At 51.2% G+C, this 24,791-nt stretch overlaps 1 protein-coding gene across 1 annotated transcript; it reads right to left on the bottom strand.

Annotated features, from left to right (window-relative positions):
• Positions 1–6,717: 6,717 nt before the first annotated feature.
• Positions 6,718–24,372, bottom strand: PNLDC1 (PARN like ribonuclease domain containing exonuclease 1). The gene is made up of 19 exons (XM_055309714.1): positions 24,087–24,372; positions 23,845–23,902; positions 23,521–23,594; positions 22,485–22,524; positions 21,642–21,765; positions 21,390–21,478; positions 19,696–19,796; positions 18,113–18,189; positions 17,786–17,929; positions 17,238–17,307; positions 15,594–15,679; positions 14,124–14,179; positions 11,111–11,175; positions 10,632–10,685; positions 10,269–10,311; positions 8,726–8,825; positions 8,247–8,422; positions 8,032–8,130; positions 6,718–6,980 (listed from the first exon to the last, which is right to left on the bottom strand). Exons 1-19 carry the CDS (start codon positions 24,370–24,372, stop codon positions 6,917–6,919), a joined length of 1,806 nt encoding a protein of 601 aa, XP_055165689.1. The 3' UTR covers positions 6,718–6,916.
• Positions 24,373–24,791: the final 419 nt, after the last annotated feature.

The raw sequence follows: 24,791 nt of genomic DNA, 5'->3' as shown, positions 1-24,791 counted from the left end.
AAGGGGAAAGGAGAAAAAATGAGTGGGAAATATCAGAAAGGGAGACAGAACATGAGAGACTCCTAACTCTGGGAAACGAACTAGGGGTGGTAGAAAGGGAGGTGGGCGGGGGGTGGGGGTGACTGGGTGACGGGCACTGAGCGGGGCACTTGATGGGATGAGCACTGGGTGTTATTCTATATGTTGGCAAATTGAACACCAATAAAAAATAAATTTATATATAAAAAAAAGAACGATGACTATTCCATCTGTGTAGGATGTACTTGCAGGCCAGGGTAGAGTTTTATTTAGCACATTGTTCTAGATCTTCCCCACCAGGTGAGCAAAAAATGATCAAGACCACAAAGCTGTGTGGCAGAGAGCCCATCCCAGGAGGTTTTGAAGACTTTCAGAACAAAGAAAGCAAATACCCACTACTATGCCAGAGAGATCTTACTGCATCCACGAGAAACAGCCCACTACTACAAATAGGCTTCAAAATGAACCTCTAAGTAAAGACACTCGTTCCCTTGCTGACTGTACTTGCTGAATATAGACCAATTAAACTTGGACAAATTATCTGCCAAAATAAAAATCATTTAGGTTTTAAAAAAATCATTCTCATTTCAAGTGATTTTTTTAAAGATCTTATTTATTTGAGAGAGAGAGAAAGCTGAGTGGGGTGGGTGGCAGAGGGAGAAGCAGTCTCCCCACCAAGCAGGGAGCCCAAAGAGGGGCTCAATCCCAGGAGATCATGACCTGAGTCAAAGGCAGACGCTTAACCAATTGAGCCACCCAGGCAACCCTGGTTTTAAGTGATTTTAAAGTAACTCTTCCTGACAGTGCTCAGGTTAGGGAACCAATTGCCTACTACTTACATTCCTAGCTTATGATGAAATAATATGAGAGGATATTTCTCATTTCAGTCTGTGACCCTTTGTTTCTGTCTCTGCAGCCAAAGCCCTCCTGCCCCTTCGTGGTGTAAAAAGAAGACACCCCCCTCCCCTACCTTAGCAACCATATGTGGCAACGGAACTGAGGAGCTGCTCATCAGATGCTCTAGGGCTGGAGTTTGATTCATCATTAAACAAATATTTGCTGAGCCCCCACATGTCAGGCAATGGAGACATGACAGTAAGCAAGACAAAGACCTTGCCCTCACGGAGCCCACATTCTCGTGGAGAGACAATAAACAACTACCTGTAAGGTGCTAATTAGTGCAGCGTGGAGTCTTAAGATAAGGGAAAGGGGTTATATATTAGACATGGGGGAGGGGGGCTTCCCCGTACATGTGACCTTGAATGGAGACCTTGAATGGTGAGGAAGGAAGCCACGTGGCCTGGGACACGGAGGGAGGGAAGCAAAGTGACTTAGGAATTGTTGCTTGCAGCAGCTGTGCTAGAACCCAGAGGGCTGGAAGTCTTTGCGAGTCTATGATGGGACAATGCAGGGGTTGTGACGGTGATACTGTGGTAGAACGAAGCGTGTGTTCCCTTAGGGTTCAGCTGGGAAACCTGAGCTACTAAAAGCACACTGGGAAGAAGGGAGGAACCAAGACTGGAGGTGGGAGGTCAGAGGATCAGAGAAAGTCGCTTGGAGCAGCCTGGAGCACTGGTGCAGGTGGGCTGGTCTGAGCGCACAGGGAAGTCGGAGGAGCCCTCGTGCCCACCACCCTACAAAGGGGCGCCCTCAGAGAGGCCCTGGCTCTGCAGAGACTGGCTGGGGCTACTGATGATGGGCAGGGCCATGGGCCAGGGTGGTATTTGCATCCTCCTCCCTGAGCTCATCTTGGGATTGAGGGGTGGCGGGGGATGGGGGGGGAACCAAAGGGAAACAGCCCTGAACGTGTCAGACTTGCCTTGCTCCTGTCTTGAGTTCCCCTTCTGCACTGGGCAGCATGGGAGCTTGCGGCAAGGACCTCAGTGGAGACATAATGGAGGTGCACACCCCAGCTGCATGTCCTGTATTAACAACCCTTGAGACACCTAGGTAGCACTTTGTGGAGGCGCTCACTGGCCGCCAGACCACTGTCAGGTGGATTTTGGGGTAAGATGCCCGTGGTATGGATTTGGCGGGTGACATGGTAGAGGTGTGGGTTCCAATGACAGCTGGGAGCTTGTATCTCCGCTTTTGTGGAACTGAACTTCGAGGGTCCTCGGGCCCTCTCATATTAGGTCCTCAGACAGGAGAAGCAACTAAAAACTTAGCTAGAAGCACTTTGAAGGATTTCTTATGCTATCTGAAACCTGCCCACTGGTAGGTTCCAGCTCTCTCCCTCCCGATGGTGATCAGACATGATTATCATGCCCACTGTGCTTCATGCTGCAGAAGCTCTCGAACCCTGTACAGCTGGAAAGAGAAGGACTCTGACACAGAGTGTGCACATCCACCAGCCAGGTGGGAAAGCCATTTGCTTTCCCCACCCAAAACATCCCAGGAGCAGGGAACCCCTTCTGGGAGCATCAGTGGTCAGCATCCTCAAGCGTCCTGCCTGGAGGTCTGGGCCAGACCACACAAGGCTGTTTTTATCCTTGTGGAAGTCAACAGGGACACTGAAAGGGAAATGACCAGTCTCCAAACGATGTCAGTCGTTCACTCTTATCACAAGAAAGGCTGAGCATTAACCCAGATGTATTTACTAATAAGTTGTGTGCTGTGCTACATGTACTGATATGCTCATGATAAAACTTTTTTAAAGATTTATTTATTCATGAGAGACACAGAGAGGCAGAGACATAGGCAGAGGGAGAAGCAGGCTCCCTGGGGGGAGCCCGATGCAGGATTCCAGGATCAGGACCTGAGCCAAAGCAGACACTTAACTGCTGAGTCACCCAGGCGTCCCAAAATGAAAGTTCTAAGGGCAAAGAAAATAAATACAAATAGGTTCTCGTATTTTCTTTCCAAACACCAATGGAGGTTTTAAGTTTTAGCACAAGCTTGGCCACCAGGTAAGTAAGTATAATAGTCACCCATCCAGGCAGTTTTTAAGGTACACTGAAAGGACCCCATTTGGCCTGCAACTTAACAGCCCAGTATCTGGAATTCCATTAGAAATAATTTCGAGTGTGACTGCAGGGTGATGCTCCCTTGGCATTTAGTGAAGGGATGCGGGAATGATGTCCCCTGGGTTTACATGGGACCCTCACAGAGCCCCCAGAGGAGCACACTGAGCCGAGCCCTGCAGCAGGGAAGGCCTCCTCAGGGCCTCCCCAACTCCAGATGGCTGCTCGGTGGGGATTCAGACAGGGTTCCCTTCCCCTAAGGGATGCAATGCTTTGTCAGAGCACGTGGCTGGGGGAGGAGAGTGCTGCCCCGGCTCCAGGTAGCCAAAGCCCTCCTGGCAGTCAAGTCCATGTGGGGCGGCAGGATGGGACCCCAGCTGTTCCCATGGGTGCCAGCAGGGAAGCAAAGACAATACTGATGTAGGATGTGTCCAGAGGAAGGGTGGCTGTGGCTGCTGCTCATTCTGGTCCCTGAGGATATAACACCTCCCTGGGAGGGAAGCGGGGGGAAGGGGGTTGGCATCTGAGCAATTCAGCAGCATCCAATCCATCAGCAATCCACAGCATCTCCTGAAGGGACTTTCCTCTCCCACATGGCCATGGCCCCTTGGTTCTCTCCACCCGGAAGCCTCTCTTTACATCCTGTAAAAACAGAACCACGGCCAGCCCGGCAGCACAAGGGGTGGAGATGCCGGAAAAACAGGCAAAGGGGCAGTGGGCACAGGGCCCCGGTGCATAACGGAACAAGCACTGGTGGCGGAATCCAACCAACCTGGCCCTCGGCCTGACCCTGGGACTTTGGGAAAGGTCACCTTCTACCTTACCTGAGTCACTTTTCCCTCATTGCCAATAAACGATAAACACTGTCTCAACAACAAAAATAGTAAGTATTCTCTACTCATGGATACTGAAATAAAACCATCTCAACACCCTCACATAGCAACCCCATACTTTTAGCTGCTCAGGCCAAAATCCACACATTCTCAGGGGGAGCCAGGCTCCTGGCAGGCAGAGCACACGCCCTGGGGGTGGGGGGAGCTCCTGGGGAAGCAAGGACAGAGGGTTAGAGGGCTGGGGAGACAGGGGTGGGCGTGATGCCATCACCCTACGTCCCAAGCAGGCTGGAACAGGGTACAGCCTGAACAACGAAGCAGGGGGAGCCCAGGTCTCCCTGCAGCCTCTCTGTCCCAGATGTGAGGATCCCGTACTTCTCTTTAGGAAAAGGCATCAGGGCAAACGATAGCAAATGAAAACCTGTGTGCGTGAGCTGCCACGCACTGACCCTTGGCAGACGCTAGGGAAGCACAGTGGTTCCAGAGACCAGGCAACAGAGTAGGGGCCCCAGCAGGGACGGTGCGTCACTGCCTGCAAACTGGGCCTCCACCAAAGCCTACTACCTGGGCTTCGCCGTCATAAGGTGGGGGCACAGACACATACCTGGCTGCACCGCGGTGAGTTAGCTAAGCCAGTGCTTGGTAAATGTAATGCTGGAGAGAACGTGTTGGGCAGAAAGGATTCTGACCCCAGAGAGGCCCATGTCCTAACCCCAGAACCTGTGATATGGCACCATGTGCGGCAACGGGACTTAGCATTTTAATTAGCTTGCACTAGATTTTCAGACAGATTTATAGAGATGGCACTGGAGATGCTTAATGGTTAGAAAGTAACAGACTTTCCCTAGGAAGTATTCTAAAGTTGATCACGAAGGACATGAATTTTTTTAAGTAGCTTCCATGCCCAGGGTGGAGCCCAATGTGGGCCTTGAACTCACGACCCTGAGGATCGAGACCTGAGCTGACATCAAGAGTCAGGTGCTTACCCAACTTAGTCACACAGGTGCCCCAAGGACATGAACTTTTATCTCTCAGGGAAAAGGTACCTGAAAGATCTAAAAAGGCTAATTTTAAAAGGACAATTTTAAGATTGCTATTTCCACTCATGATCTTTCTTATGCTAAAAAAATCTCATCAGTTACACATAAGATTCAAACAGCCAAAGAGCAAGGACTGGAGTCATGTCAGGAGCCAGAGGGTCACGAGGACATTCTAGGCCAAGGTCATGTGGAACGACTGTGCATCCTTCTCAACTGCAGAGGCAGAACCACGTCAATTGTGCAGGAGGATACTCAGTATTAAGGTGCCTCAAAGAGCAGCACGCAAGTATTCAAACTGCATTCCAAGTAGCTCAAAGGCTCCAGCACAGGGAACATCAGCTCACACAGACACAGAGGGACCCACAGGTTCTGTGGACCTGACAGCAGAGAGCCCACCTGTGAGGAGACAGCCCAGGACCTGGCCACACTGTGCTAAGTGTCCTAATAGAGGCAGGAGAAGCCCGACGACCCCCGATGGGGCCGTCAGGACAGCAAAGATCCAAAACGGAAAGGAGATGCCAGGGAGGCTCAGAGGCAAGCAGAAGAGGAAGGGTGCTCAACACAGCCTACAGGGCAGGAGCAAGCAGGAAGATCAGGGGAACCTGGCCGCAGAATCCTTAGGAGGACTCGGAGCAGGAGGGGCAGGGAGAGGGGAGGCTCTGCATAGCGTTAGTGGACCAGGAGGTCCCAGGGAGGGCAGGCAGCTGGGGGCAGGCTGCCAACGTGGCCACTGTGGCCTGTGAGCCAGTTTACGAGGAAGGGAGATGCAGCTGAAAGGAGAAGGGTCCAAGCCACAGAGGGAGGGAGGCAGACAGAGGGAAGGGGGGAAGGTGGGGCAGCTGGTTTACGTTTTGCTTTGGATTTTTCATTTAACGATGGCACAAAGAACTGCATGAAAAGCACGGCTCTGAAGACCTAGACAAGATGACGAGAAAGCAGGGGGAGGAGGAGGCCCCATGACTGGGACCCCGAGCCCACCCAACACCCCGGGGCTCTCCTTGCACTCGGCACTTCTGAACAGCACACAATCGATGGAGAGGCTCAGGAGAACTCGTAAATGGAACCCAAACATGATCAAGGCCCAGCCACCCCCCCCAACCCCCAGAAGGGCCAGCAGACAGGCAGTGCAGCCAGCGTCCCCATGGTCCAGTACAGACCACTACCGCCAGCACAGACGCCCCAATGAAGGTGCACACAGCAGGTAGGAGTCACAAGACTCCAGTCTCAAAGTCACTTCAGGGTGGTCCTCACTCCAGAACTACACAAACTAGCTTCTGGTGGTCAGGCCCTGCCCCAATCTTGGAAAATCAAAATGGTCACTTGGTACACTCAGCTAAGTGTGCTTTTCACTTTTCACGTTTGCTTACTGCATGTGGAGCTCGTCTAATGAGACTGAGCCCCAAAAGCCCACAAGAGAAAAGGGGAGGGGCGCCTGGGTGGCCATCTGCCTTTGGCTGAGGTCATGACCCCAGAGTCCTGGGATAGAGCCCCACACCCAGTTCCCTGCTCAGCGGGGAGCCTGCTTCTCCCTCTCCTTCCCCCTCAGCCCTCCACTCCACTCGTGCTTCCTCTCTCAAATCTTCAAAAAACATCACAAATACATATGGACACTTAGCTTCATTTTTTTTTTTTTTTTTGCCTCTTTACTAAACTCAGGCTGGTAGGTTCCCATCTGGGAAATGGCCTATTGGCCAAAACATTCTCTCCCAGAAATAATGTAGTCTTTGGTTCACGTGCTGTCCAGCTCCCGTGCTCGTGGTCTGTGCAGAAGACCCTCTGGGGGTGGGGTGGGGTCTAGCCTAAATTCCCAGGGGTGGGAACATCTCCCCATTTACAGAAAGAAAAGTTCTGGCCACCAAAGTGCCACATCTAAGGATTTCTTTATCATTGATGATCATTACAGTATTTCACGTTCAAAACAAAGCTTCTCATAAGGACCTCACAGATCGGTCTACACATAAAATATGATTTATACAAACAAAACCCACAAAGAAAAAAAAACAAAAAACCGGCTGGCTGTCCCAGGTTGGTGCAGAGATAGGACAGGGGCTGCAGGCTGCACTCAGGGGCCAGGTCTTCCGAGGAGAAGGGCCAGGAGAGCCCAGGTAGTGACCACACCGCAGACCCTGCAAGACAGAGAGGTCAGCGGCTCCACCGGCAGCCGTGTGAGAACGGGCAGGTCCAGAGGACAGACACGCAGGCCCGGCACCGCTCACCCAAACATCCCCATCTTCCCATCCTTCTCCCCACATGAACTTCTGACTCCAGGGCAGAATGGCCTGAGACACATGCAGACAAGTCATTTTCCTAGTGATTTACATCAAAGGTTGACAGATGGAAAAGATAGCCAAACATTTTTCTTCAAGTATGTAGTTTTCTACAGATAAGGCTCTTAACCAGCAGCCAAAACCCTCATAGAGCAATTCCATCTGTGTCACGCAGGCCGAAAACCCAAACTCGACCCTGCTCCAGGCTGTCCATGATCCCGCCTCAGCACCCCACTCTGCCACCAACGCAGTCCAAGCCCAACTGGACAGGATGCCCGCCTGGTTTCCCCGACCACCTCCCTGGCCCTCTGCAGCCTGCCTCACACAGAGCACCTCACCTGGCCGCCCACAGCTCCTCCCAACAGCCCGGGCCCACCAGGCCCACAAACCTCTCCAGCCCCTCTCCGTGGTCTCCTCATTGCCCCTTGGCACACCAGACATTTCCCCACCCAAGAGCCTCAGCCCCACACCCAGGCAGTCTCCCCCAGAGCTCTGCTGGGCTCATTCCCTCACATCCTTTAAGACTTTAATGGGGTTCCCATCTATACCCTCACCAGCAGCCCCCCTCTAGCCCCCTACTCCCACCTTCTGACCTGCTCTTGTTTTTGCCACACACTTGTCACCTGATCTATCTATAATTCGCTTGTTCACAGTTACCTCCCGCTGGAGTGTGAGTTCCAAGAGAACAGGGATTTTGTTTTATTGGCTGATGCAACCTAGAACCCACAATAGTACCCAATACAGCAGATGTTTAGTAAACGTTTGCCCAGTGTTACCGAATGACACCCAGGTCACCATACTTGTCAATGACCCCTTCATAACACACACTAGCTGGTGAACTCCACTCCATGCAGAGCCCACCAACATTGTAGTCTTAGTCCGAAAGGCAGCCTTGGTCCTGGTCACTTACTGTAACAAGCAGTTGATGTTCGGGGAGTGTCTCCAGTATCGGTACAGGGAGACCTGCAGGGTAGGGTGGCCCCTATACTCCTTCAGGATGCTCCGAGCACTGCCAAGAGGAGTTCTCAGGTCAGGCATGCAAGTATCAGACCTGCTGCCCCAAGAGACCACTAGGAGACAGGGGCTGTGGGGCCCAAGGACAGGCTGGGGGGCCAAGGCACCTACTCCTTAAACTTATTGGTCAAGAGCAGGAACTGGCTCCGTGAGAGGCGCCGCACATCAAACTTGCAGACATTCTGAAACTCACGATAGACTTGCTGCTCGCTGACCCCAGGCCACCTACGGACACGCAGGAGGAGGATGGGAGGCCGGATACTGGGGCAATCTGGACCAGAAAAGTTCTAGAAGACAGGGAGAAGAACAGAGATTTTCTGAAATTCCTACTGACAAACTACCTGGTTTGAAAATCCTGAGGCTACAAGATGTCCTGTGTGGACTGGGAGGGGGACGGAAGGAATGTACACATCCGCATTGGTTTGGGCAGGAAGACAAGGAAAGAACAAGCCTATCGGGGTGGAAGCACCCTCTTCACTCTGGTTTTTTGGTTGTCATCAGACCACCTCTGAGATATCCCCCAGGAAACCAGGCTGCTTCCCAGCACATGCCTCTGAGTAGGGGAAAGGAACAAAAGAAAGGCTACTCACAATCTTAGGGACCCCAGCTCGGATAAGATTCACCTGGTTCACATAGGGAGCCAGCACGTCAAGGTAGAGAGAAAAGGAGGGCTCAGGCATGGGACCGGCACTGTAGGGACAGAGAAAACCCCAGAACATTGGGCAGAGCAGCAATCAAGCACAGGTCCTTAGCCACAGCTACGAGTCCGCTGAGGGAACAGAGGAAGGGGCCGCCTCGGATCACTCTTCCCCCTCCTCCCTCCAAATCACCGTGCTTCCGCCACCAACCAATCTCACAAAGTTCTCTCCAGGGCCCAAATCAAAGCAGGGCTTCCAGGTGGTCACTGCCTGTTGGTGACACTTTTGGAAAGAATTCCTTGGCAAATGTTAGCAATGGGCTCAGAGAATTAGTTAGAGGCCATGGTCCAGAGGTGCACTTGACAGGACATCACCCTTGATTCCTAATGGCCGCCCCTCAGCCGTCATTCTACTATGCCCTACCTCCATCCAGACACAACCACACATCTAAGCACAGGTCTGTGGAGAAGCACAAGCCTTGGAGCCAGACAGGCCCCAGGCCACTATAGAACTTCTCTAAACCTAGGAGGGTTTTTAAGTCATGAGGTTCAGAGCAAAAGGCTGTAAAGCACCCAGGTGCAGGACATGATGGGGCTTCCCTGCCATTAGCAGCCTTCACTGTCTTGCATGCATGTACCTCCCCAGTGAGCACTCAGATGCTGTCAAAGGAAAGAGTAAGGGGGGGAGGGAGAGACAGACTTCTTATTCAAGCTATCAGCCTCACGTCAACAGGTCATAGAGTATTTCTATGCATAACAGCCATTACTAAAATGGGCAAATGTGGGGAGTACCAAAGTTAACAGATTAGTCCATGATTATTAGTTTTCTTAGTCAGAAAAGGTTAAGTCAGCCTCAAAGACCCTGTTCCAATTTTCATTAGCTCCTCCACCAGGCCTAATTCCTACTTACCAAATACATACACCAAGGACGGGGCTACAGAACACATATTTCAAGTGTGGCATTGGTGCCTAGGAGCCTGGTGCCATAAGAATCAAGAATGCTGCTGCCATGGGGAAATGCATTTACGATGCCAATTTGGGGTTAAGAAGCTCTTCCCTATAGCCCTTATTCCAAGCAGCCCCCCTTCTCCCCAGCCTGTACAGGCCCCAAGGAGGTGCCACTCATTGACCAGAACACTCTGTCCTCCTACCTGTGATTTATGCAGTTAGGAGAACCAGGTGGGTAATGAAGCCAGCATACTACACTGGGAAGCACTGAGGCAGGTGCGGGGACCTGCAGCTGACCTCCCTCCCTTGGCCTCCTGGCACGTGAACGATCCCAAAGTGGAGACGAGGGCCCAGGACCAGCAGGGAAGGCCATCCTCCATGGAGGGCGGGGGGGGAAGCTGCTGCCCAGTCAGGGACCATCCCTGCCCAATGACACTGCCTCCCCCCGTCTTTGGGAGAGCCACAGGAGCCCGGAGGTCTTAGCTTACAGCGAGGGTTCAGAATGTGGCCACTGTTCCAGGAACAGGACGAAAGGAAGGAACGCTCACCTGTGTACTCTCCATAGGAGCAAGTGTGCCACTTTCAGAAGAACTGGTGGGGGGAAGAGAAAAGCTAGAGATGTAACACACGTCCAGGCTCAACCAGATCACCTCCTCAAAATATGCCAACTCCTGGGTGGGGGTGAATGGGTGGCGGGCACAGAGGGGGACACTTGACGGGATGAGCACTGGGTGTTATTCTGTATGTTGGTAAATTGAACACCAATAAAAATTAATTTATTTAAAAAAATATGCCAACTCCTGCTTTGTGTCCGTTACATGCAACCCACCTGGAAATAAACGGAGACCCTCATGATGGTGGGAGAGTACCACAAGTAAAGCGGGAGCCCCCTTGCAGAGGACAACTCTCACCTGATCCACAAAGGAAGGCATCATAGGCAGCCTCGTGGGGGTACTTGGTCTCAACTGAAGGGAGAGGGGGAGAGAGAGAGAGAGAGAGATAGAGAGAGAGAAAGAAAGAGAGCGCGGAGCCACCATCAGAACACGGCCTGGACGAGGAATCTCTTCCCCACCCAGCTCCACACCTGCACCGGCCAAGCACACACCACCAGCACCCATCATTCCTCCAGAAAGGTGTGTGTGCTTCTCCCCACCTGTCTTCACCATGGGCTCTGGCCCCCCAGCAAGCCAGCCACATGTCAAAGGGGGCAGAGGACCCCCAGGAGTTACGATCCCTTCCAGGATGGCTCCTTCATAAGGCAGAGGGGGGACATGGAGCACCCCATGTGACCTTCCCACACACCTGCCCCTGATCAGGAGAGGCCAGGCCTCATCCCTGGCACCTCAATACTTTGCCAACCATGGAGCAGCATACACTCACAGGAACATACCGTATTTTTCACACTTGCTTGCATGAATAACCACTGGCCCAGAATTTCTGGTAGGATTCAAGTCACTAGTAGAGAAAAGTAGCATAAGGAACAGTCACTGCAAATAAGCCCTTCTTGGGCTCTCCGCACCACGTTAAGTCAATAAAAATAAAAGGGTCCTAGAGACTGGGGTGCCTTTCTAAAAAGAACAAAAAGGCACAGACCCAGGAGTGGGGGGGAGGTAGGGTCTTGGTAACCAAGCAATCGGGCAGATGTGCCAGAGGCTGCAGCTGGGTCACTCACTCTGAGCAACTGCCATGCACCGAGCCTGATAAGCTTGGCACCAGCTCTGCCTGGAACTACCCTGTGGTCTAAAGGGCAGGTTGGGAGCTGGTCCCACTACCGCAGCAGCATCCCAAGAGTCCAGAACCACAGGAACTCATACGGTTGAAGGCACAGAGAGGTGTCCGGCAAGTTGAACATGGAGAACAGGCAAAGGCAGCGAGGCCCAACCAGTGCCACTGAGGCATTAAGTGTGGCCAAAGCCCCCATGGGAAGGGTAGGGGCCAGGAAAAGAGCTCGGATGATCGGGGAGGAGAGGTGAGGGGGGTATGGGAAGCCCTTTCAGAAACATGGGGAAGACAGCCCAGAAACACGGCCCAGGTGATTCATGTTTTAAAAGATCACACCAGTGTCGATGGGAAATGAGCCAGACAGGCCCTGAGATGCCCACAGGCTGCATGCCTGCAATGGGAGAGGCCGGGGCGAAGGCAGGGATGCTAGGCACACAGAGGAAGGGCACACCAGAAAGCCTCTGGGCATGCTCAGGGCGTCAGCCGACTAGGAGTGGCTGGCCTGGCCCGGCTCTGGCACAGGTGGGGGCACTCCACGAGGAAACCTTCCCATGGTTTTCCAACAAAGCTTCTCAACATGCGTCCATGCCAAGCACCTCAGAACTGCCAGCTGTCTCAGGTGTGTGCCCATTTGGTTTAGGGCCACTGGCTACCATGCCAGCCGCCAACACCAACACTGCACAGGGCAGGGGCCCTTGTCCTTCTCTGCAGGTGAGCTGTTCACCTCTACAGCCACCTGCGGTTTTCCTGTGGCCACTTCCTCGGGTCACAGGCGGGAAGACAGAGGCCCAGAGAGATTCAGTCATTCTCTTGAGGTTGCTCACAAGCCACCGGGTGGCAAAGCCAGACCTTGAACCTGAGGAGTCTCAGTTCAGAGCCTAGGCGTTTCCAGTAGAGCCTCTCACATGCACATGGGCCTGGGGCCGGAGGACCTAGCAGGGGTTGCCTCAGGCACAGAGATGGGCTTGAGGGGCAAGAACAGAGCAGGTTAAAAGGGGTTTGTGGCCATGCGGGTAGGAAGGGCCAGCAGACAGGGGGCAAGCGAAGGGGCCCTTGGGGTCTCAACAGTCACAGGTGGTAGCAGAAGCTGAGGTGGATTCAGTCACCCAGGGACATGGTCATGAGCAAGAGGAAAGCTGGGGAGCGCCCTGAAGGAACTAAAGGGGGTGGGTGGAAGAACAAGACCCCAGGAAGAATGGATTAAAAAAATTAAAAACCCACCAGAAATCTGGGAAAGGATCTTAGGGAAGGCCTGGGAGGGGAGAGGCTGGGAGTGCCAGGCACCAGAGGGTGGGTCATACACCATGCACCTCACACACATCGGCCCCTCGGCTGCGACCATGGCAGAGCCTGCACCCGGCAAGCTGGCAAGAACAAGGTTCATGAAGGAAGAGAACCCGACCTCCGTGGGCCAAGGCCATGTAGAGCACCTCCTCACCCCGCCCTGCATACAGGCGGTGCTCACATGTGCAGGCTGGCAGGAGAGACTCTTAAAAAGACAACACTGGAGGGCGGGAGGGAGCGGAGACTCCCCGCATAGGGCCTCTTACTGTCTTCCTGTAACTAGACCAGGGGTGCCGCTGGAGGACCCAGTGCCCAGGCATGGCACAGCAAGGGGTGGTCATGTGGGTGGTCAGAAGACAGCCACCAACAGAGGCACAGATCTGATCACCTCTCAAAAAGGTGCCACTTTCAGCTGCTGCAATGTGGCACTCTCCCCACCGCTGCTCTGGGTGCTAGTCCTCCCAGCTGGGACGGAAGGAGGTGAGCTGCCCCTACCCTGGTGTTCCCGGGCCCTGTGTCCCCACCAACTTGCACCCAGGCCACAGTGGGTCAAGGCCAGGAGGGGAGGTGGGAGCTGCTTCTCCTACAGAAAGATCAGGGTCATCCCTAGTACTGAGGTCGTACATTCACTCAAATGCTTGGGGGCACACCTACCAGCTCTGCTGTGGGCCCAGGAGAACCACCATCGGATGAAAGGAGATGAGCCTGACCTCATGGAGATTATCTCCAGTAATCAGAAACCAATCAAAAGAAATTAAACCATGGCCAACAGAAACCACCACGTAGTGACACCTGGGTGGCTGAGCAGTTGAGCGTCTGCCTTTGGCTCAGGGCATGATCCTGGGGTCCTGGGATCGGGCTCCCTGCATGGAGCCTGCTTCTCCCTCTGCCTGTATCTCTGCCTCTCGCTCTGTGTCTCTCTCATGAATAAATATATAAAATCTCTTTTTAAAAAAAAAAGAAGTATCAATATTTTGGGATGCCTGGGTGGCTCAGTGGTTGAGTGTCTGCCTTCAGCTCAGGTCAGGATCCCAGGGTCCCAAGATCGTGTCCCATATCAGGCTCTCTGCGTGGAGCCTGCTTCTCCCTCTACCTGTGTCTCTGCCTCTCTGTCTCTCATGAATAAATTTTAAAAATCTTAAAAAAAAAAAAATCACATAATCCAACAGCCGTAAGTATTTTACTGGATTCCTAGCCCTCTAGACAGGGTTAACCTCAGCACTAGAACATTTCGGGCTGGAGAATCCTCTGCTGTTGGGGGGCTGTCCTGGCCTCTACTCAGCAGATACCAATCCAAAGTCTCAACACTGCAGCCATGTCCTGGGGAATAAAATTCCCCCTGCCCTGGACTGAGAATCCCTGCACTGCTTTAAAAAAAAAAAAAAAAAATTCCTTACCTGTTTAGGACTTCATAAACTTCTGAAAGGTTTGAAACTCTTGGAAAATTCAGTTCCTAAAATTATGGAAAACAAATCAGGGAGAATAAAACTTGTGCTTTTGTTATCTGCTTTGAGGATTACCAAATGGCCATTAAAGAACCTAGAAAATAATCCCTATAAGCCCCTCTTTCTATTCAAACTTAAATCTCCTTATTCTTTGATATCTGGGCACCTACTAATCTTGGGTTTCCTAGAAGGTACCCAAAGACTTAAGCTAGAAGAACAGCAACAACTACTACCTTCTTTCAAAGACAAGTGTTTAAGAGGTTCCATAAATGTATGCCTCCAAGGCTCCCGGCCATGGCCAAGGACACACACATGTAGGACACCAGGTGCTCTGAGAACTAGCAAGCCTTGGGGAACTCCAGGTTGCTTTAGAGCTCATCAACTCTTGTGTGGCAAGGGGTACACATGGTCCCCTCAGATCAGCCCACATCCTCTCTGCTTCACCCTAGGACTCCACCACATGGACACAGACAACATCACATTAGCGTGTTAAGAGCTAGGAACTGGTGAGGTGCAAGTAGTGAACACAGCTCCAGGCAAAGATGTACCAAGTAACCCAGTGCCATTTCTGTGGCTCCCTTATTGAGTAATTCATCTTAAGTGACCAGCTTGAGGCTTTTAAATGTTGATCTGAGGGACACCTGGGTGGCTCAGTGGTTGAATGTCTGCCTTCGGCTCAGATAGTGATCCCGGGGTCCTATAACAGAGTTCTGCATCGGGCTCCCCACAGACAGCCTGCTTCGCCCTCTGCCTAGGTCTCTGCCTGTCTCTCTGGGTGTCTCTCATGAATAAATAAAATCTTAAAAAAAAAAAAATGCTGATCTGACTCCCCTTCTCTGTTCTTCAGTTTAATTTCTAAGAAACATTTAAGCTAGCTGGTGGGTCCCTTCTCCATGTGTAGTTCACACTCTAACTGCACAACAGAAGCCATCTGGGAGCTTTTAAAACACTCGCCCATCCCTCTAAACCACAGGAAGCTGGCGGTGGGACCCAGGTGTCAGGACTTGGCTTCCCAAGTGACTAATGTGCTCAGGGTGGAAAACTCATGACCTTATGGCTCAGTAAAGATTTTTCAGAACCTCCTCCATCCTGATGCTCTTGAAGTTGGCTGCAAATACTCATCACTCATATATCAAGCTCTAGAACAAGCTGTTCCATGACAAGCTTATTTAAATCAGACAAGCTAAAGAAAACTCATTCAAAACATGGGAACTTGAAGGAAAAAAAAAAAAAAACAAGAACTCGGAAGCTAATAGGATAACCCAACGCTAAAATACAAATGAAAAAATAAAATAAAATACAAATGAAGCCAATATTGGTGGTAAAACAGAGAAGGGTTCCAGGAAAAAGTTTTAGAAAGAGACAAAGTGACGTGTGACTGGGACAAAGCACTCCTTAACCCAAAGCAGTCCCGTTCATTACCTTCCAGATGTCCTTGGTCACATTCTTGGTGTCAATGAGAATGGGAAATAGGTTGTGGATATTCAACTTAAATTGATCATAGCTTTCTAAAGGGAAAGACCAGACAAAAGAGGGTACGTTGGTAAAAATGGGGAAGATGATTCTCCAACCTAGCTTGTCACCAACGCTAACAAATAAAGCAAACAAAAAGAGAATTAAAAACATCCCTGCTCTTAATCATTAAGAATTGACAGATCTCAAACCAACCTGCCACCACCATTCGTGGTGGTGAAAGCCAATGGCTATTAAATTCAGGATATTTTCTATGGCCAACATTAATGTAGTTTGCAAGGTTTTAGCCAACGGGGGAAAAAAAAAGGAGAAAGAAGTGCTATTGGAAAGGCAGATAGGAAATTGTCATTTATAAGGGACTGTTCAGAGAAGATTCAAGAAAAGTCAACTAAAAATTATAAGTGCCCTGATAAATTAAGCTACTGATTGGTATATTCAGATCAAAGGCCTACCTGCATATAGTTTAAAGAGGTTTGTTGCAAAACCAACCAACACCAAGCCTTGCTCTCCTCTTCCCACTCCCCACGCACTTTCCATTCCTTTTCTCTGGGTGTTTGTTCCCAGATCTCTCAATGGGCAGCACCATGCTGCTGCCAATTTCTCCAGGTTTAGGCATCTACCTGTGATTTCCTACAACGTAGGAGACGGCTCAACTCATGACTCATCTCCAGCCCACACCTCCTCGCGCTCTCACAGGGCCAGGTCGTGTTCCCCGACCTTTCCTTTCTTACCCAGCTCTTATTCTCCTAGAAATCTTGTCTTAGTTCTTCTGGTGAATGCTTATTAACTTTACCCCTACTCCTCCCCCAATTTTCTTAGTATGCTCAAAGTAAGGTGTTTTATCAATACATTTCTTGGGGAAATCTTAGCACCATCTCGCCCTCCTTGTCTAGATAGTGTACAGGACTTCATTTAATCCCTGTATCAGGATGTTGGTTCTATTTTTACCCTCAATTTTATGGGCAAGGAAATGGAGAAAGTAGCTTGCTGGAGCTCACACAGGTAACGGGGGTGGAATGAGGACCCAAGCATGGCTCTCAAGTCCGTGCTTTTAACAGCAGCACTACAAGGTTATATATCTAAGCAAGGGCATCAGTCATAGAAAAGCACGGTCCAGCCATAAAACAAGGCCACACAGCCACCGAATTGGCATTTATTGAGTGAATGACATACATGCTTTGGGTAAATGGGGGGGAGCCAAACAGCCAAACATACCATCAACTATGTAGTGCGGCCTAATTTGTGAGAACTCAGAGGAAAAAGCCAAGTGTTAGGATTATAGCTGAGATTGAAGGCAGCTTCCCTCCTGCTCCCATTTCTGATTTTGCAAGGTTATATATGAGAATAAGGGACAATTTCCATAATGGGGATCAGAGGATCAAGTCAAATATAAGCTTTCCTGCCAGAAAAATCAGTCACCTGGCTTCCCCTCTAGGAGGATGGCAACAAGGACAGATGTGCTGGAACTCTGCAGAAGCCCACCAAGTCGTGGGGAGCAGTGCATGTCAGGGCTACTGCAGGAGCACTCTGGACCCAAGCCCCCTTGCAAGGGTCGAGAGAAGCCCGGGAAGGGAACGGAAGGTGTGCCCGTACCTGGGAGCGGCCTGAAGAACTTCTCGTGGAGATGCAGCAGGTCCATCATCATGTTGTGGCCCACTAGGGGCTACTTGGACGAATCGACAGGTGCACAGAAGAGGTGTAAGAACAGACATCCTAGGTGAACACCCTCTCGCAGAAGGGGTGGCTTTAGAACCCACTGTGATCTTTCACCCCACCCTCATGACACTCGACGCAACCGCTCCATGGCCAGGACGACAAGCAGGGTGTAGGAGGATGTGGGACAGGGTCCACGCTGGGGCTCTGAATGAAACAAGGTCCCCCCAGCAGTTCTAGGTCAGCTAGTAGTGAAGCAGCCGTGTATGTAACAGCGGAAAAGAACCAAAGTGTTTTATGTGGACCCTCTGTCCCAGCTTAACTCATCAGTTTAGGGGAAGCAAGGCTAGATCCAGAAAGCCAGTTATGGACAAGAAAGAACCACTTATCTCAAGGAATCTTATTTTTGTTGGAGGATCCAGCATACTTCTATGGTCAGAAATACAAAGGACTGCTAGAGAGCAAGAGAAGAGATTTTTCTTGCCTACCTTCTGGGCTTTCACCAGCATCTGGAAAAACACCGAGAAGCCCCTCGCAGAGAGGAGAATCTTCTCCTTCCAACAGCTCTCTCGATCACAGGAGGTGTTCTCAAGATACCAGCGATGTTGTTTACTCACTTTTTTTACTATTATCTGAGACAAAAGTAGAGACAAGTTCTTTGAATCCTGGGTTCCTGGGAACAAAGCCAAAGAAGTGGTTCATCTCACGAGGAGAGGAGGAAAAGACGAAAGAAAGAAAGCCTTTCAGAGGCCAGATTTGGTGGGATGAGAGAAAATGGGGCCACTGAGACAACCTGCTCGCAGGTGGGAACTCACCCCCTGGTCTCTCAGGACCGTCCAGATGTCAGGGAGGGCCTGCCTCAGCACCAACTGGACCTCAAAGGCCTGGAAGCCTGTGGCAAGGAGACATGAGGCTCGCATAGAACCATCACAGACGGCAGCCTAGCTTCCTCAGGAGGAGTTGAGAGATGCATAGAGCCAACGGAGAGGCAGCGCAGAGGTGTGCCTAAGCCCAGGAGCCCCATGACAGGACAGCACAGCATTCACATCCATTCTTGAAGTTTACTTCAGGGCCACTCTGATATGGAGTACCCCGACAGGCCTTTGTGGCCGGAGGGGCGGGGGGTGATAGCTTTTGACACTTAGCGCATTAGAACAGCGTGCGGTAAACAACATAAAGAGTTCTCTTTTAAAATAACAAGCCCAGGGGCTCAGTCGGTTAAGCATCTGCCTTCGGCTCAGGTTATGATCCCGGGGTCCTGGGATCTGTTTCCCCTTCTCCTCCCACTTGTGCTCTCTCACGTAAATAAAATCTTTAAAAATACAATAAACCCATTATATTGCTGCCCATGGTTTTGTAATCTCATGCATTGGTTACATGAAAGATACTGGTTTGTGGAAGTACTCGAGTCTCCTGAAGTTCACACATTTCGTTAAATGCTATCAACAAGAGACACTTGCTCATGTGGCCACTGACCATCAGAAAGGTCTCGGTATTGGGAAGCTGTCAAGCTCCTGGTGGCACACCCAAGTTTCCCAGAATTTTAGTTTCTGATTGAAAGCTCGAATTTTATCACTAGCAAATTCTGTGAGTTCTTTTTCTGCAAGTGACAGGTTTGCTTTTCTCACTTGACAAAATAGCTGAAAATACCCAAATCAAAATAACCACAGTCAGCACTGTGCCGAGGTGCTGGCAGGGTTACCCACCAGCGCTTCACTGGCTACTATTCCTGCAAAGGCACAGTGACAATGGCCAGTGAGATTCTGAAATACTTTCGACCTGTGGACGCCCAGGGAAAGGGTCGGAGACCCTGGGGTTGGGAGGAGGTGTCACAGGCCAGGCCTGAGAACCACTAATCCAGGGTATGTTCATTGTGATTCTACATTGTGCCATGAGGGGAAGAAAATGCACAGATGAACAAGAGAGCCCCACAGGACTCTCAGGATTGGGATGAAAAAGAGGACTCTAAACAGAGCTGGACTTCAGTCTGAAAACTCAAAATAGGGGCGCCTGGGGCTCAGTCAGTTAAAGGTCTGCCTTCAGCTTGGGTCATGATCCATGGGATCGAGGCCCCTCATCAGGCTCCCTGCTCAGTGGGGAGCCTGCTTCTCCATCTCCCTCTGCCTCTCCTGCACCCCCTCCACTTATGTGCCCTCTCTCAAGTAAATAAAATCTTAAAAAAAAAAAAAAAAAAAAAAACACCACACATGCAACTCCAAATGGGTCAAAAAACCTCAAGCTTCTGAGTTGAGGTCAGAGCTTTAACCCCAACGACAATTCACCTGCTGAGCCGGTGCCCAGAACATACACTCCCCACAGGGAGCAGAGTGTATGCTCCCCCCAACCCCTGCACCCAACAGTCACCAGCCCCAACACCCCAGGCTGGGGGACAGCCTACCAGCGATACCAGGGAGAGTCATCCAGTCGCCCTCCTCAGCCAAATCCAGCCACCGTGTCACCTCATCAATCACCACCTTGATCTGGTCTTTATCCAGAGAACTGAAAGTGGGCACATGAGAGTGGGATGCTGCAGAAAACCACCAGAACCTTAAAAGCAGAGTTAATGTGACAGCAGTTTTGGAGGACTCCAGTCTTAACACTGCCATCTCAGCAAAAAAAATAGACCCAAATAAGACTATTTTCTGAGTCTTGTTCTACAAGAGAGCGCCAACTACTCGGCCCATACTCTCCCATACATTTGCAGGAGAAGGTCCCATCCATTTCTCCTGCATGGGAGCTAGCCAGCACTAAGCACTACTGTGAGGCCTGTCTGCTTAATTCAGCGTTTGGGGTGAAAAAGCACCATCTGGTGAAATAAGGAAAAGACAGGAACTTTGGTAAGCACGTCTTCTCCTATGTTAGAAACGTAAGAACATGATGTTATTTTGAGATGAGGAAAGACTTCTCCAACATTTGAAAATAACAGAACGTTAAAAATTCAAATAGTTCTTCTCTTACAAAAAGCTACATTTTTGGGTGCCTGGGTAGCTCGGTCAGTGAAGCGTCTGCCTTCAGCTCAGGTCATGATCCCAGAATCCTGGGACCAAGTCCCACATCAGGCTCCCTGCTCAGTGGGGAGCCTGTGTCTCCCCCTCCCTCTGCTCCTCCCCTTGCTCATGTGCTCTCTCTCAAAATCTTAAATTAAAAAAAGCTGCATTTTTATATGAAAAGCCAAGAATAAGAATTTCAGAAAAAAAACAAAAACTTCCATGGGCACTTGGCTGGCTCACTCATACAAGAAGACTCTTGATCTTGGGGTTGAGTTCAAGCCCCACATCAGGCATAGAGCCTACTTAAAACAAAAAAAACCTCTACTAATACATGGTTTTCTGGACCCAGTATTCAGTTACAACATTCCAGAGCTAAAAATCAGGGTACTTTAACCCTGTCCTAATAAAGGTAAAGAATCTAAAGCTCAAAGAGCTGAAAAGACTAGTTCAGCTCCATCCAACTCTTCCAGCATGGCTTCCTGGGGCCCAGGTGACCACACGATGCTATCACGCCATCACTCCTGGCCCTGTCTACAGCAGTACTGGGTTTTAAGTAGGACAAGTGGTCTCAAGAGGTAAAGAGAAAAGGCTGAGACCCCGCCTTCAGGAGTGCACAAATTCAGGAACATGAGGGCAGGATGTCCAGGGGAAGGTACATGACTGGCATGGTCAAGGTCGCCTGTGATTTACCCCCCAAGACATCCCCAAGGTCACACTGAAGGCCAGTATAACATCCCAGAGTGAGTCCAACACAACCTGCTTCTCCCCCTGCAGCAATGGAATAAAGTTCTGCTTTTTCATTTGAGGACGTAGAGTTAAGAGTCTGTGTTTTCTCTTTTCCCCCCTTCACTTTTAGACATTAAAGATCGTCCTCAATGCAGTAAGACAGCTCTCATCTGAGAGGAGAGAACAGGACCGCCAGGACTCGGAGCTGCGGTGTCTGGCTGATTGTGTGCTTCCAAAGCCACTCAGCTAAAGGTGCTGGCGTGAGGTCACCGTACCCCGGCGCCAGCATGCCAACCCACAGGAAACACAGAAGAACGCCGGTGACAGAGACAAGAGACACCCCTACCCCCAAAGCACCTGGAGAAACAGGCTCTACCTGCGAACTCTCCAGTTCCCAGTCAGGATGTTGTGTTTGATTTTCTTCTCCTGCTCTTCATTCATATAGGGGATCCCATTTTTGAGAAACTAGACAGGGGACAAGGAGACAAGTGGAGGCAGCCTCTACACACAGGAGCAGAGGGGGAAAGAAACCATCCTCGTCCAGGTCACATGGACAGCAAATGGGACTCCGCCCACCTGAACCAAAGAACTTTTCCAACCTTCCCCTTGCCCTCCTCTGCTGCCATACCTTGTTATAGTCGAAGCCATACTGATTCAGAAACTGAACACTAGAAGCCTGGAAAGAGAATTCGGAATCCAAAATCCCAAATGTCGTAGGGAAGAGAAAGAAGTTACATGAATGGGCTACATACCTATGAGAAAAAAATAAACATAAGGAAAAGCCAAAACGGTCTTTAAAATTCTAGCTCACAAGGGACACCTGGGCGGCTCAGTGGTTGAGCATTTGCCTTTGACTCAGGTCATGATCCTGGATCCTGGGATTGAGTCCCGCATCAGGTTCCCCACGGGGAGCCCGTTTCTCCTCCTGCCTGTGTCTCTGCCTCTCTGTGTGTCTCTCATGGATAAAAAATCTTAAAAAATTCTAACTCACAGTGCAGACTTGGAGCAGGCTCCTCCTTTCATTCGAGGAGTGTTTGAATGTTGGCTGTTCCTAGTACTCCTGCCTGGCCCTGGGTCCAGAGGGAAAAGGCAGAGATCCTGCCCCCTGAGAAGGGTCTACTCCCCATCCCGAGCCTACCGTGTGGCACGCTTTCTGACGGTGCCCAGGAACCAGGTCACCCTCACTAGGACACCATGTTAACTGCTCCCCTGAGGCACAGATGCAGAAACGGGCGGGGGGGGGGGGCGGGGAAGGCCCCAGAAAAGATGCTGGGCCAAGAGAGACTTGGAAGAGCTATAAGCCGCAGAGGACAGTGGGATAAAAGGGTACAGAAGCAGGTAGAAGGGCAAGACGACTGCGGAACATCCAGGGCCCAAGTGGTTCAGACCCTGAGGCAGGAGGTGGAGGGCAGCAGGTGAAGAAGATTAGTGGGCAAGTGCCGGGTGCTTTACAAAAGGTCTTCATACTTACTTGTTTGACTCTCCTTCAATACTGGAAAACACGGACAATCCTAGAAGAACGAGCACAGAAGAAATGAATACCAAAGAAAACCTATCTGAAGTGGGCTTCAGAAAGGCAACATTTTGACCAATACTTTGCACCTAGGGATATTGTGTATGCTTTAGAATAAGATCATCTCTTAGACTGGAAACAGGAGAACTGTCAAGCTGTTACTCATACTGAAAATACTACAATAGACCATCAAGGGGTTTTTCATACACAGAATATTGACATTTTTTCTAGTTTTAAAATCAGAGATTTATACACTTAATGGCTTTAAACTGTCCATACTGCTAAACAGACCCTGCACAAAATGAAGAAGGCTTCAAAGTAGAGGAAGACAACAGAAACCTACCTACATGTTGTTTTGTATACTTTTCACAGAGGTCTTATGATTATGAAAAACACAACAATAGCAGAGGACAAGGATAGAGCACACACACAGATGTGCATCATTCACAAAAAAAAAAAAACAGGCGTCAGTAAAATCTGCTGGTGGTACACCAAACATATATACAAACCAAGATAATTAATACAACTTGTTCTATCACACAGAGTATCCCTAATATGCATCATCAGGAGACTGAGTCAATTGATGCATTCACTTTGTAAGATTAGGGAGTCACATAGTTAAAAATGGAGGTTGTTTATGCTGATATTGAAATATCTCTAAGCCCCATTAGTGGGGGGGGGGGGAAAGAACAACCTTGTTTCTATAAGTTTTCTGTAAACAAAATTCCTACAGGTCTTCCCTTGAATGACGGTAAAGCCTCCTTAACGTTGATTAACTGTAAGGCATGGCAACGAAGCTGCTAAATTCAGTTTCTGCTTGTTCCACAGCGTTGGCCTCTGCAGGCACAACACAGCCCAAAATGAAACAATCACGTGAAACAATAGCCAGGCTCTCTGAAAGGAGTCCAGGCCGTTTTTAACCAGTGGTAATCACGGAGATGATACAAACACCTCCTTCATTAACTCCTTACAAACAGCTGAAGAGCACACTCACCAATCTGACAGATGGTGAACTGCTGAACACTGTGGCGGGTCTTCAGATACCACTCCGAGGGCAAGTCAAAAAGACTGTGGAAAAACACAGGCATCTCGGTGCCCAGGAAGGGAGAGGGCCGGAGGCACCTGCTGGCTCAGCACCCTGTTACTACTGGGGCAAAGGCCGGGTCCCCAGGCCCTCTACCCCTCAAAGTGCTGTCCTGCCCCCTCACTGCCCACACGGTGACTGCTGCCAAAGAGCAGGGGGGTGCCAGAGTCACAGGCAGCAGGGCGCAGGTGAGCACACCTCCCTAGCTCAGCTGGAAGGCAGCTCTGGCTTTACCTGATCTGCTGGGGCCGGGACAGGTTGGAGCGAAGGCCCGTGAACTCGATGTCCAGACCTGCAGGCCAAAAAAGAAAAATAAAGGAAGACAAAGGTCCCCGGACGCAGACCATTGCCAGCTATTCCTGCCGTAAAGGCTGCAGGTGGCAAACGTATCCGGCTCACCGTCGGGGCTCAGAGGCCAGGCGGGGTCAAGACGAGGAGAAAGCCAAAGCAAGGACAAGGCGGGCCACTCACCCCACCGGCTCTGCTCCGCTGGGGCCGCACCGGGGCCCGGGGCCCGGGGGCCCGGGCAGGGGAAGGAATCCGCCCGCCCTCCGAGGCCCTCTGGGCGCCTCCCGCGGCCTGGTGCCCGTCCCGGCGCCCGTCCCCGCGCCCGTCCCCGCTGGGCCGCGCCCCTCCCCCACCCGGCCCACCCGAGCCGCGGCCTCCGCGGCCTCCCCGCGCCTCACCCACGAAGTCGGCGCCCAGGACCAGCTCCTGCAGCAGAGGGAGGCTCTGCTCGAACTCGTCGGCGCCCACGTCCATGGCCACGCAGCTCGGCCCAGGGCGCCGGTGCGGCCACGTGCTGCCACGCGCTTCCGCCGCGCCGCCGCCTTAAGGGGCTCGTTCCTGATTGGCCGCGTGCCCCCACCTGCCCACCCCCAGGTGTCCGCCCGCACACCTCGCCCACCCGCGGGGCTGCCGGAGCCCCGCCTTCGCAGCCAGAGCCCAGCCCTCCGGCGGGCGCCGCAACGATGGCTCTGCGGTGGCACGAAGGTGAGTCACCTAGGTAGACCCAGGGTACTGAGAGGGGTGGTAGGTGAAAATAATGCCCGGAGGGCACCTGAAGGAACTTCGGTAAGTAGGTAATCACCGCAGCTGTGGCGGCGCGGGGGCAGGGGGCGCACCTCGTCCCGTTTATATCAGCGCGTCCTTGCACGTGGCCCACAGTGAGCTGTGCCTGA

The sequence above is a fragment of the Nyctereutes procyonoides genome, unplaced genomic scaffold (assembly GCF_905146905.1).
Source record: "Nyctereutes procyonoides isolate TBG_1078 unplaced genomic scaffold, NYPRO_anot_genome, whole genome shotgun sequence".
NCBI lineage: Eukaryota > Metazoa > Chordata > Mammalia > Carnivora > Canidae > Nyctereutes > Nyctereutes procyonoides.
Note: the sequence above shows the minus strand (reverse complement) of the source record. Positions and strands in the feature narration are given on the sequence as shown.

Excerpts from the sequence above, each read along its gene's own strand:
- PNLDC1 (XM_055309714.1), bottom strand. The coding sequence starts at position 24,372 with ATGGACGTGGGCGCCGACGAGTTCGAGCAGAGCCTCCCTCTGCTGCAG. Across the intron at positions 10,686-11,110 it reads AAGCAAGTGTGAAAAATACG|TTGAGACCAAGTACCCCCAC; the intron begins GTATGTTCCTGT and ends CTCTCCCTTCAG. Across the intron at positions 8,423-8,725 it reads GAGCTGGGGTCCCTAAGATT|AACTTTTCTGGTCCAGATTG; the intron begins GTGAGTAGCCTT and ends CCTGTCTTCTAG.